We start from the raw sequence: 14,121 nt of genomic DNA, 5'->3' as shown, positions 1-14,121 counted from the left end.
GATAAACTTTTTCCCGTGCCGGCCGTGGTCGGCCCCGCGAACTCCGCGTGTTGCAGTCGCACCGTCGTCGTCCTTGCACATTTGGGGAAACTTTCAACCAACCAACAAATTAATTTAATTTGTACCGATGCAAATCACACGGCCACGGAGAGTATGGCGCCTCGGAGAACGCGACTCTCGCGACGGGTTAATGTGAGGTCTCGCCCGGCGAGGCGGGGCTCGGCGTGAACTTTGCACCATGTTCGACATCTATTTTCGACAGCGATTTGATGATGCCAGCCACCCGAGCCGAGGGTCCTAGCCGCATTTCTGCAAATGAAGCTGTGAGCGAGATTTTGGCGCTGGGCGACGGGTAAAGTCGGCAAAGTTTAAATGACTTCAGCACTTCGGCTGCTTTCGCTCCTGCCGCGGGTGGCCGCGAAAACATTTCCATTTGCTAATTCCCGAAAAGACTGGCTGACTTCTTGAGGAGTGCATCTTCGGGGCCGTACGGGTTTGTTTTGCACTCTCTTTTAATTCCGAAATGGATTGCCAATCGGCCAAACGGGTGGGATTTGTAATACGAAACTCTTGAACTCGAAAAACTTAATAACCGCTCCATTTCTCTCTCTTACTCTCTCTCTCTTTCCGCAGATTGCATCCCTAAGTTGAGGACGTGTTGACGGTTTAAGCTTTAAGGTGGAACGTCTTCGGTTGGACCTGGGTGAATAGGCCGCCTTCGGGGCGAGAATCGGATATTGAAAAACCGGACTTTGTCACGCAGACAATGGAGTTGGAATTGAATTCGACGCCCGCCCGCGAGGAATACTAATTGCGTGTGCGAATTGTGCGGAATTGCATTGCGAGAGTCGGGCCATGTGGGCAGGGCGCGCGAAAAATTACCGTCGCCTCGCGGCACGTCCCGTTCGGCTGCAGGACCGTGCGTAGAATGGCCGATCCTCATGCGGGGAACCGGTAATGTGGCCCGATCCGCTCAGCGTCCCGTACAATGCAGGCCCACGATGGCCCACAGCAGCGATCCTACCAGCGCCACGGCGACGACGACTACCACCAGCAGCAGCCACAGCCGGAACCGGAAGTGAGCAACGCTAGTGGCACGTGCAGCCGGACATTTGTACTTGGCACGAATTTCCCTACCCTCTGGTGGCTCTGGTTGTGGCTCTGCTGCTGCAGCAGCTTCGCCATCGGTCCGGCCTGGGCCGGCCCGCGCTACAGTTCGCGCATCGTCGACACCAAGTCCGGCGCCATCCGGGGCGTCATCCTCGAGCTCGCCTCGAAGCATCTTGAACCGGTGGAGGTTCGTATTGAAATCCGTGAATCACACCGCGCTCCGGTCCGGTGTCTAATGGGCCACCATCGTTCTTCTTCTTCTTCGGCAGGTGTTCAAAGCCGTTCCGTACGCGACGCCACCGACCGGAAGTTTGCGCTTCGAACCGCCGAAGAAGCTGCCACCGTGGAAGGGTACCCGGCTGGCGGACACGTTCGGGTCCGTTTGTCCACAGGTTTGTAGCGATCGAGTGATACACTTTCCGAATTCGCGATTCGGCCGGCCACCTTTCAATGGGTTCCTTTTACTACGGTTTAACAAGATGAAGTTGTCTGCACCGGGTCCATTCTGGTCGTTTTTCTATCATTGAAAGTTTTAAATTACTCATTTATTGCAACGTTCCACTTACGCATGATACACCACACCTTTCTGGTCCCACCACACACAGAGAGCATTTTGTTTTAGCCTACCCAATTAGGCTTAGCAGTGAATAGGCAGGCTTTACCAGGTGAAAGCTCATTTTTTGTGCTGATGGTTCTCAATATAAACCGAATTTTTCATTGCCAGTGACATTCCGATGCAAAACCGCTTTCCTTTGGGGCCTTGAAGGGAGCATTCCACCAATAAGTTTTGCATTTCGCTCCCAATTTGGGAGCTTCTAGATCTCTCCTATGGCTTTTAAACGATGGAAAATTGCTCTTCCGAGCACTGTTCCTGGCATTTGTTGTGTGTTTGGGATGGGTCTGCATCTACCATCTCCTTTTATTGCTCATCTTCAAACCTACAAACCTGGAACATGTTCAATACTAGCTTCAACAACCAAACGATGTGCTTCGATCACCTTTCCTTCAAATTAAAATGCTAAAGTAGTTAATTCTACGAGTGGATTTTATTCGGGATGAAACTCGACATATTTAACACCCAAAAAAATCAAGTTACTTTACTTTTGAAGGACTCGGGGCACGTAGCGTGATTCAAAAGCTCAAACATTTTACATCAACCAAAGGCTTTTTGATCAAACTGCTGCTGCTGTAAACAAGGAATCGACCACCGGTAGTTCCTCCAAAGCACCCGGGTAATGCAATGTCACGAAGCTTATCCAACAGTTTCGCACCTTTCATTCTACTTCCACGCGTCCAATTAATCTGTCTCACCAACCACCACATGACGAGGCCTCTTTTTGCTCGGTTATTTTATAATTAGCCTGAAATGATAGAAAATCATTCCGCGCCCGGTTCACAGTTCACGGTTCGGTCACATTTGCGTCGTGAGGCAATTTTCTCCGCCGGTGACCAAATTGGATCCGTACGAGCAGGTACCTCGTAGGCTCGCGCGTGTGTGTCCTTTTTTTCCTTTTCGGCACTGGCACTCGCCGTCAAACTCGCCCACCCGGGTGCCGACAAGGACGACGCCCGCTTGGCTCGTCAAAAATTCAGGTCAATTTCGTGACTTTGCGAGTTCGTTCGGTGGGCCGTTGAGAAAAATGCTCGTCGGCAGTCCTCGGTGGACCTCGGCTCGGCTCAACCGAGCGGGGGGCCGTTAAAACTCGTCACACACGGCGCATGCCGGCCGTGGGGTGGGGCGGGTGAAAACATACTCGCTAGGCATTAAATTGTCGACAAATGGCTAATGAAAAATAAGCTCTCCTGGTGGAAGGAAATTGTCGAAAGTGCCCAGCGACCCAGCGGCCGGTCGGCCACCGGGGAAACCCATCTGTTTCCGCTTTAATTCGCGCACATCATTGTGCGCGCCACGCGCACGTACACGGGCGGACACATACAGACGTAAACGGCCCCCCACCCACCACGCTCGTTGGCAACGTGCCGTGAAACCGACACTCGGTGTGCCCACCGGGTGCACGGGCCGGGAAAACGGTGAAAAGCCGTGTGCCACACACGGCCACGAACTCGGGCACAATCATTATAATATTTCACGGCGCTTCTCACCCGGGCCCCAGGACGAAACCGTCGTCGTCCGGGAGCCACAACCCATTAAAGCCAAACGTTGTTTGACAAACCGTGTGCACTTTGGGACGGTGTCTGTGTTCCGGGAAATGGTGTGCCCCGTCTTTCTCGGAACTTTACTCCCTCTTGGGCAGCCCTCGAAAGTGGCCCGAAAGGAGGCTTTCTTCTTCTTGTGACGCGGGCCGGCGATAAAAAAAGACTGTACTCCTGCCAAGCGTCATGAAATTTTCATCACCAACCCGTTCCACCCGGACTTTAGGGCTGAGCTCCGGGGCGCTCCCTGAGTCTGTCATCGAGAACGTGGCCGCCACGAGTTTACCGAACAGAGTGTGCTCCAGTGCTCAAGGAATCAATGTAACCGCCCAGCCCATTTTTTTCCTTTAATAATTTTTACTTCTTAAGCCCCCAATCCCAATCAGCCGTTCCACCATGCATATGGAGGCCTTCCACAGCGTGTGTTCGAGTGTTCTTATCGATTATGTGATAAGAATATTGCAATTTCAATCATTGAACCAATTTAACTTTAGTTCCGATCTTCCGAGTTTCCGCTGGGCTCTAAATTTTTGAAATGCTCCCCACGTACTCCTCCTTCACGAGGCTTCTCCTGGTGGGCTCCCTGTGTTGAACGTAGAGACTTAAGTAGGAAATTCCATCGTTCGGTGGTTACACTATCGTTCCGTTCCAGAGCCGCCCAGAGTGACTGCCGACGGAAAGTTCGGGCAAGATTTGGCAATCAATGTTGAAAGGCGTGTGAAGCAGATTTGGGAAGTGGGCGCCTCGGGAAAGTTTTCGGAGCCCATGACCCAGGGCAGCCAAAAAGGAAGAAGCGCCCGAGATGCCCGAGAAGTACATGGCAGCCCATCCCATTCGAAGCAGGTCATTTATGGCACCTACTGCCACTGCTCCGACACAATTATCTTCGCTTGATCGATACGATCGGAACCGGAACTATCCGGACCCGGAGAGCGTGTGCGAAGCAGCAAACGGAGCAGTTAGCCAAAGTCAATATTCATCCATCACATCGCACACCGAAGTAGGCTGGCGATTACGGCAGTCGAAGGACGGTCGAAGGACGAACGATAGTCATTTGTTTGAGTGTGGTGCAAAGGGCGTGTTTATTGCCCGCTCCGACCACCGATCGGAAAAGTGGCCCTTGAAGTGGCCACGTAAGTGGCCAAGTTTGCGATTTTTTGCATCATCTTCGCAATTATTAGTTTTACGGCGCTGCGGCGGTGAATACCGAAGATTCCGAAGGTTTCCAAGATGGTCGATGGTGCCGCGTCGGCGGTTTCTGGAGCCGAAGTGAAGTTTTCAATTTTCTCCCAACCGGTAAGCGATTCTCCGAAAATTCCCCCGGCCCAGGCTTGGTTTGTGCGGGGCATCGAATCTTCAAAAGGAGTTGTGTGCATTAAATAAACATCAACCCACTCGCTCCAGGAGGGGCCCTCGGATCCAGCGCCAGGCTCTGCGGCGCTCTGCAGCGTCAACGGTTTGGACGATTTTCTCTTATTATGTTTTCAACTAATCAAACAGAGTTTGTGCCCTGAGAGAAAGCTAAAAGTTGCTTACGTCAAGGCTTTTCTGTCCGCCCGCGGTTCCGCCTCCGGTTCCGTTGCAGTCCGCAGGAATCGCCGAGGAATCGTGTAATGGAATGAATATGCTATGAATCGCTCGCTCGGATGCTGGAAGAAAACGGTTCAAGTGGTTGCTAGGCACCACTCGGAAGAGGCGACAGTAAATCACGGCCTGCTGAAGCTGAAAATTGCACTTAAACTCTGCTAACCTACTTTCGCCTTGCGGATTGCCACCGGGCAGGCTGGCGCGCGTAGTGACTGGCCGATGTACTGGCCAACAATTCATTTTCTTGCCGCCCGCGTTTTCATCTTTTTTTTTGCTTCCATTTCTTTAAATTGAACAGTCTCCCCATTAAACCCCGGCACGGCGGGCTACTCGGAAAAAAGCGGGGCATTTTATCATCGTCATCGGTTGGCGACTGCGACTGGCGTACCAGATTGACTCTCCGTTCCCTTTACCATGGTGGCCGGTTTGCGAGGCTCATATTTCTCACATATCTGTCCCGGCACCCCCTTCATTCACCGCAACGTCTTCGTTTCTTCTCCGCAGAGCTTTCCCGACATCGGCAACCGGACCGCGGCCCTGCTCTCGATGCCGAAGGGGCGTTATCAGCATCTGAAACGGTTGCTGCCGCTGCTGGCCAACCAGAGCGAGGACTGCCTGACGCTGAACATTTACGTGCCCGGAAGTGGTAAGTTTTCGCAACTGTCCAACAACTGAAAGCCGTCCGAGGAGTGAAACCGAGGAACCGAGAGGACCTCGGAATGATAAATTCCGCACTCATCGTCCATAAATTCGAGGTCGACTTTAGGGGGGGGTCTCGGAGATGCATTCGCTTGGATGTCCTTAGGCCACCTCTGTCTCTGGCGGGTCGGTCAGGACATCGTTTTCTTCGAGCCGTGCGATTCTGGGGGTTTTTTTCCCCCAATCGACGTAACCCTCGGCACAATTGATTGAATCCCGGTCAGGACGCACACGTCTGAATGGAGGTCATGCTCCGCAGTGAACAAACAACTTTATCCTGAGACAAACAAGTCGTTCGGTGTAGGCAAAGTAGCTGCCCTTTCAGCCTGGGGGAACCAGATGGCCCGGTTGGAGAAGACATAAAACGACATCGGGAGCCTTCTTTGGGCGACAAATTGGGTTGGCCCATTCGGACCGATTTATTTCTCCCTCCCGATAGTTTTCTCTTCCTTGTTTGATGCGCCCTCGAAGACGCCCGGAAGGCTCGCTTGGATGGTGTACTTATTAATTGAATTCATTAGTTGTCAGACACTCGGGCGGTAGATTGAACACTGAACCGTGAGTCATATGGCAAACCGAACCTGTACCTGTACGACCTACCGGAAGATCTCTCTCTCTCTCTCTGGGGATGAATTAGCAATCAATTTGCGGTGCAAATGGCTGGCGGCGGCTCACCTTGGTATCCTTTTTTCAAATTCCCCCCATTAAATGGGGCGTTAATATTGGAGGCGGTCAACCGAATCAGGACGACACAAATGAGTGAAATTTAACGGCTTTCACCATTAAATGATTAGCTCCCATCGCTCGGTGTTTCGAGGAAATGGAACCATCAAACCGGTAATTAGTAGACATTCCCGGAACGCCGTCGGGCCGTCCGGAGCCGTGGCCATCATCATTATCGGCGTATCGTTGTCGAAGGCGCCAATCACGCCCAATCGTCGTTACTCGGTTGGCTTTATAACCGCCCGGGGGGAAGGTTTCGTATAAAATTTAATCTATTGTTTCGCATATCAGGAAGCACCGCGTTCTGTGAATGAAAGCGAGGAACCACAAAAGGTTCTCTCCTGATGCTTTACGGACTAGCAAACGGAGACTCCCGAGGGTGTCTTGAAGAGCTTGTGTGGTTCGCAGAGCCGCTTCACGGCGAGTGATTCGGTTACGGGTCATGAATTGCGAACATAAACTAGTTTATTGTTTTATCATGTTCCCCACTCTGGCTGGTCGTTTAAAGTTTACCGTGCCATTGCCATGTCCGTCCCGTACACACCGGAGAGCCACCGTGTAATGGTTCGGGTCGGGTCGGGAAACCCAATGGCAATGTAATTATCATTTTCTCGATGTTGTTTTCTGCCACTCTTTTTGCAGCCAAATCACATCCCGGTACCAGGTACCAGTCGTTCGACCTTCGGGAATGGGCGCCTCGTTCCGACGCCTCGACGCTTTATGGCCCCGCCCGGAATGGAATTGCAATTGAAGCGCGCCCAGAAAGTTCTATCATCTTAAGTGAAGAAAGTGCCTCGCCCACGGCGGCGGGTGCGTGTTGTAATTCTGGTTCTCGAATTTTATGGCCGCCTTTTGATTTCGGAGCGAATAAATAAAACCATCGCACATAAATGCGTATGCATCCTGTGTGCCTGTGCGAAGGGTTTGCGCTGGGCTTGGGCTTTTAATCTAGCATCCGCCAACCTTCGCCATATTATTTATTTCTCCCGGGACCATAAATGATTCGATTTACGGCGCAACGACGACGCGCCCGGATCTAATAAAAAAGGCGAGCAAATAAATCATCGGCCCTCGGCTCGCTGCTGACGAAGATGGAAGCCGCCGTCACGGCACTAAACAAATCGATCTGGCCCATCAAGCGCCTGGCGCCCACATCGACAGGATTGTGTTCAGGATTTCAGGCGTTTGGGGCGCCAAAACAATAACAATTGTGGTACACACTTTCAGTAAGCGAAAACGATGGCAGCTTTTCCGGCGGGTTGGTTTTCCCATCTCGGTGGTTATTCAATTAAACATAGGCCGTGCAGTTGAAAATTCCTTTTCTGCCATCGTCGAGGTCGATTTCGGTGTCTAAACTCTTCACCCCAAAAAAAACTGTTCTCTAGCAAAACTCTCACTACAGCCAGCAGCAGGATCGGATCGAATAAAAGATATTGGCCAGGCCGACCCGAGGAGCCCAAAGCGGGCAGTGAAAGTTTTTAACCACAGCTTTGCTGTGCTGCAACCGGGCCAACCACCGACCGACTGCGCCGACCAGCATATTTTATGAATATTTCAGATGCAATATGGCCGGCGTGTGTGGCCCGAGCCTTCGCCTAGGCGAAAAGTCCGGAGAGCTGTGCGAGCGGCTGTCGGAAGCGTCGATAAATGGGTGAAGGCTTCCTGGCGGCCTGGCTTCCACAAAAACTCGTCTCGACAACCACAATCTTTCGCCCATTTTTTCGGTAGGTTTTTTAGTGCTGTCGGTCGGGTTTTCTCCACCGAACGGAGGCGGCGGCGGAAACGGTTCGCCCAGAACCCTCCCCCAAGGATCCATAATCCTGGGCCCATGATCCGTTGCGTCAATTCAACCATTTATCCAGTGGACTACCAGTGCCTTCCGAGTTCCGTGATGGTGGTGGTGCGGATGTGATGATAATCATGAAGAGGATGATGTTGACGTTGCTTTAGATTATGATAATATTCTATAGAAAATTTGGCGCCCTCGCGTTGGCATGTTGGCATTCACCGGTGGCGGCCCGTTTCCCGTGGTTTAAGGAGCACGATTTTATAAAGGTCTCCTAACAAGCGCACCAGGAGGGAGCACAATGCTTCGCTGCCAGGGCCTACCCTACCTGCCGGAATTGCTGAGCGAAGATTGTTTTTTCAATGGCAGCCTGCTGGCAGACCGAAAGGCAAGGGGCCAACATAATAATGAAGCAGCCCGATTCCTAGGCGCTGCTAGGTTTTATTTATTTTAATTTTCTTAATCAATTGACAGACAGGCAGGTGGCACTCCATTTATTAATCGACTGACGTCGGCGGATTGTGAATTGGAAATTTATGGAAAATTCACCCGCGGGATGGTTCCGCCTTACTTTTAGCCCGCGCTTATTGGCAACAATGGGCGCAAATAGGACGCAAATTGGCCCCCGAAATCAGCGTTCCAAGAATCGGATTCTTAACGATCGTTGAGCTCTTCTCGCGAGTTACGCGAAAGATTAATGCCAAAAAGAAGAAACCCGGAACCGGACCCGACAGCTCGGGCCGGTCGGATCCGAACCAAAATTTGCTCATAATTGCGCCGTCTTTAAGCGCAATTCCTTCCTCTCATTAATTTCAATTCAATTTGGTCCCGGAAACCTTGGTTCCACACTTGGATCCTGTCTCTCTCTCTCTCTCTCGCGTGTGCGGTGGCGCAGTGTTTCGATTTATATTATTTGAGGCCCATTTGAGGGCCCAAAACGCTACCGATTCGGACGACAATTTATCTACATTTTGTGCAAATCTTTTTCCGCTCCTCGCAAACTGCGGAACAAAATGGTCCCAAACCCGGTACCGCGGTACGGCCAAGTTCAACATTAGGATGAAGCCGCTGCGTGTGTAGCGCACGCCGGCTGGCTGGCAGATGATAAATGATAATTGAATTTCAACTTTAACATTTTCGGTTTTCCATCATCGAATCGCTTCCGTAACGAGCGACAAACTCGAGTCCTGGCAGCAGCTGCCGTCGTTTTCCCGGCCACCAGCCGAGCTCTCTCCGTTCGTCACCTTGCCTCCTAATCGAAAGTGGATTGAGCCGAAAGTCCGGCGGGCGGGATAAGCGATGTTTTCGGGCCACTCTTTTCCGATTCCGTGGCGATTGTCAAGGATACTCAAGGTTCCCTCTCGCTTATCGGTTTATTACTTTCGCTGGCGTTCTCACGACCATTTCTCACGAGCGCCCGAAAGGGAGCAGGGCGATTAATTGAAATCTTAATTAAACGTGTAACAGCGGGCATCGGTCTGTGCTTTCATTTATTTATTTTTAATTAAGTCTCCACCAACCGGCTCTGATGGGACTGCTGCTGCTGCTGATGATGATGATGGACCCGATCCGAACGGACCTTCGGACACGCACTGAGAGCTGACAGTTGCAACTCCTTCCCGATCCTTTCGGATTTCCCTCGGGCCTCGGTCCTTTGGTCTCTATGTTTTCAGCTTCAAAGACAACACAACAGGTGCGCTCCTGTGGCTGGCCTGGGCTGGCTTCTTAAAACGTTTCCTCGTTTTGCTGTCCGGTTTGTGGTCGTAATAATCCCTTCGCACAAGGGTCGGAACGTCCTGTGACCGGAAACCTGTGGAGCTACAACATGTTGTGCTGTCGATTTTACATCCAATGTTTGTCGCCTAAGCCAAATGTCGACCAGGGGCAAAAACGAAGGATCCTGAAGCGAATTTAACGACGTCCTACGACGACGTCATCTACTTCTTGCAGCTCACCATTAGATAATGAATCGGTCGCCAAGGCGTCTAAGTCCGTTCGGGAAGAAAACGGCAACGTTAGATTGATCATGCTCGTATGAGGCCAGGCCACACCAGGGATTAGGAGCGCCAGTCGCCGTACGATGGTGCGACAGCATAATCTTGTTTCAAAATCGCTTCTGCAAAAGAAAGGGCCCTCCGATGGAGTTTATTTGTTCGTTTCGCTTATTAAATATCGCCTTACATTCGCTTACTCTCCGTTCCGTGTTTTTTCTTTCCGGAGCACCATTTTCCGGAGCATCACACGGCATTAATCATCAAAGTTAATGTTTGATGGATGGCACCGTGGGGCTCGGGCTTTTCACCGAACTTTGGCAAACATGTTTACCGACAAGCTCCTTGTTTTCCGGCATAGGGCCGGTGGGGTGTTTGAAAAACCGAAACCGGGATTCTCGCTGGGAGACTCTAGTCCATCTCGGTGATTAGCTTGAGCAATGAAGGCTCAGAGAACCGATCGTGTGATCAGCAAAGTAAAAACTAATATGCTTTAGTATTATTCGAAGTATTTTATTTACCGGCAATGTTTTGGGTTGTGTTCGAGTTTCCGAACCAAAGATGGAGCAGCTGGATTGAAGCTGCAGCAGCCACCCAGTCTCCATGGATACTGAGTAAGGGCTGGAGGGTGGCTTGGATGTTTTTAGAAATGAATTAGACGATCATGTTTGGTTTCCATTACCTGCCCTACGGCGACGCCAATCTTTGATTTCCTGTGGTTAACCGGCGCTTCGACGCTCCAGGATGTTCATTTTTCCAATAAGTGTAATACAATATTGACCTAACTCACCGGCTTTTTCCCCGTTTGCAGGCAGCCAAGGCCTGGAGGCACCGTACGCGATCTTCTTCTACATCCACGGCGAATCGTACGACTGGGGCTCCGGCAACCCGTACGACGGCTCGGTGCTGGCCAGCTACGGTCACGTCATAGTAGTTACAGTCAATTTTCGTTTGGGAATTCTCGGTAAGTTCACCCCCCCCTATCAACAGGAACCTGGAACGACACGCCTCAGTTAGGTAGGGTCCCGAATACTCCTAGCCAACACAGAACAACATGTCATCATCAGTGTTCCCGTCCGGGGAAAAAATGACCCCAAAAAGGGACGCTTTTTCCCGCACACTAATGAACGGGTGGGCCAGCTGCGGTGTTGGGCTATCAATTTGAGTCTCGACTCGAATCCACCCGGAAACGGGCACTCGGGTTGCGGCGATCATCTCCCGGTGTTGGGTTTGGGCGAATAATGAAAATTTATATTACGCAACGCAAGTGGCCCGACGAGTGCGACTCCAACCACAGTCTGTGACCGCCCGGCGAGAAGCGAATATGAAGGAGCATTTTTGCACAATTACGTCGTAAATCAGTGCTTATCAAAAGATTGAAATACTAGGTCGGCGAACGCGGCGAGCATATTTCAGGCACGCGTGCCTCGACATACGGCCACGTCAGCCAAGGTCTTATGTTTTCTTGCCCCTTTTTATTGTGTCGTTAAATGTGTGCCGCTGTGACTTTTATGCCGCGAGTAAATCTTCAACTCGACCAAAACCGTTCTACATGAACCTGCCATTTTCGTTCTAATCCACATTGTTCAGAGTTAACTGTATAAAGTGGCCACTGGGCAATATTTGTTTATTCGATTTGTCAACATCACCATGAACGTCGTCCGAAGTGAACGGTTTCGGTCTCGGACGAGTTTTTTAATAAACCCACCTGGTAGCCCGCGGGTTCTCATCATCGGATGGCCGGTGGCCATTCCGGCTGACAGATGATAAATCGCCTGCGCTGGTTTTAGACTCGGCATGGCCACGGCCAACATTCGCAATCGGGCCACTAGCGGTTCCATAGCTAACCGTTCGGTCCGAGGAGAATGTTACCATGGCATGGTACACAGCGGGCCGGCCCACTCGGGGTTGTATTTCATCTGCAATTGATTCACTAACCACACATCCCCGTCCCCGGCGTTCGTTGCCGGGGCGCGAAGGATGTCAAATAAAATTCAACTTTCTCATCGTCCTGCCCAGGGACCCAGGGAAACGGAGCTGAATAATTGCTGGCTGGTGACTGCACCGGGCGCTTCTGGCCGCGGATTGCCAGCGTAATCGAAACGGTGCACCACTGGAACTGGAGCTGGAACCCATCGTGGACACTCGCGGGGAACGCCAGCCAGGGGAAAGAAATCTAAGCGACGATAAATAAATTCTGAAAAATGATTCTATCGCCCAACGTGGTTGCATTTTTGGGAAGTAACCAGCGTCCCGAATGGTCGCGATGGAATTCATTTCGTTATGGCATTATATTTATTGCGTCGGGCAAACTTTAGCAGGAGCAGGAGCGACGCGTTCCTCGCGTTCGATGCCACCGGCAATGGATTGTCGGTGCCGGCAATCCGGCCACGAACGGACGAACGTCCGAACCGGCGCATTCTGAAGTGCACCCCGCAGCGGGCTCGCGAGAAATGTAAACAGTGATAAACTATGCCAACCACGTTCGCCATTGCGATTGTGACGTTTTGGCGTGAGTGGCCAACACCGTCACGAGGGCCGGCCCGAAAACGGATCGGTAAAATACCAGACCCGTGCGTTGTTCCAGCCAGTTCCAGTTCCAGTTGTTCACACTCTCTCGCGCTGAAGCACGCCCTTCACGCGCGGCGATCGCTTGATTGCGTGTGTGATGCCTCTTTTTTTGTTTTTAGAGGGGACCCACCACCACGCAGAGCAACAGAGAAAAATCCCCTTTGAAGATAAATTGCAAAAGTGCCTCTCGGAAAAGCCGGGGGCCGACCGATGGGCTAGCGACGCCTTCTAACTCACGCTGTGGCGCAGCGTGGCCGAAGGCGGAGAAAGGGGAGTGAAAATGTAACAGCTCTGCGCCAACACGCCAACACGCTAAAGCTTTAAAGCTTCGAATCAACGACGATCAACCGGTGTGATGTGGGAACAGTTGCGATGTGGTGGGATTCGAAGCTGCCTTTCGCGAGTGTCTCTCCGTGCATTTTGCGTCGGTAACCAAATTCGTCCTTATTTCGGCGTTTTCCATCACTTTCTTGAAGGAAAATTGGTCTTGACGGCACCTAGAGTGTTTAGCTTATTGAGTGCTAGAGTCCTTAGAAATCCAATCAAATAACCCCACCAATACAAGTTTGGTTGAATCAAATCTGGTGGCCTCTGGGAGTGTTGTTTTAACTGTCCTATTGAAACCTGTAATCGTCCATGTCCTTTGCGCGAACAGTTGGCCTAACAAAATCCGTGTTTTTAATTTTAGAAGAACGGACCGAGCAGTATTTAATTTAACTTACTCTAACTCTAACAAGATTAACAAGATTATCTGAAAGATTTTCTTATAGATTATCTCAAGATTATTGTATTTGTATTTGTATTTGTATAGCTACTTGTAGTTGCTGTTTTAGTTGTATTATTGTAGAGGTTATTCTATTGGAAAAAACTAGACATGAGCTTTCATGGATCCTTTTCTGGCTCCCTCTGTGGGTGGCCATCGTGGGTTTTCCAAAGCCTCGAGGCGCACGAAGTAGATCAGGCTGCGAGCCAAAAAGCCAAGGAAACATAAACCAAAACCACGTTAATCTAAATACGGGGCTAAACAAACTAAACATTTAAGCTAAGTCTACACATTGAACAGTAAGGGATGAGAGGACAAAGGAAAAAGGCATGGATATTTTAAAGGACAATTCCATTCTCACAGGAAAAAACACGTTATCATGGCCCGATAACGCTCATCATTGACGGTTAATGTAACTCCATTATCGTCTTCCTAAAAATACGGTCCGATGATCATACTTGTAAATCATGATCAAACAGTAATTTTTTGTCTCACCAGACATGATGACGATTGAGAAGTTATGTTGTTGCCCACCCTATAGTAACACCTTGATAACAAGCCAACAGTTTCAGCTTCATTGATTGATTGATTCGACGAAGCGCAAGTGTCTTTTATTTTAATGGATGCTTTTGTGGCCATCCAAACACTGTTTAAAGTGGGTTATCGAACCCCAAATCGAAAGATGATGACACCTGCTCGGGCTCCTGATGGCCCTTTGAAAAGAGATGGAATTGGTG

The 14,121-nt window shown here is 50.6% G+C and overlaps 1 protein-coding gene across 1 annotated transcript in view; it reads left to right on the top strand.

Annotated features, from left to right (window-relative positions):
* Positions 1-988: 988 nt before the first annotated feature.
* Positions 989-14,121, top strand: part of LOC131205750 (neuroligin-4, X-linked-like) — a 40,006-nt gene continuing 26,873 nt past the window's right edge. The window contains exons 1-4 of the mRNA XM_058198027.1: positions 989-1,297; positions 1,380-1,502; positions 5,356-5,497; positions 10,862-11,014. Coding sequence (XP_058054010.1) covers positions 989-1,297; positions 1,380-1,502; positions 5,356-5,497; positions 10,862-11,014 — 727 coding nt within the window. The remainder of the gene's footprint in view (positions 1,298-1,379; positions 1,503-5,355; positions 5,498-10,861; positions 11,015-14,121) is intronic.

Source organism: Anopheles bellator, chromosome 1, assembly GCF_943735745.2.
Source record: "Anopheles bellator chromosome 1, idAnoBellAS_SP24_06.2, whole genome shotgun sequence".
Lineage (NCBI taxonomy): Eukaryota > Metazoa > Arthropoda > Insecta > Diptera > Culicidae > Anopheles > Anopheles bellator.
Note: the sequence above shows the minus strand (reverse complement) of the source record. Positions and strands in the feature narration are given on the sequence as shown.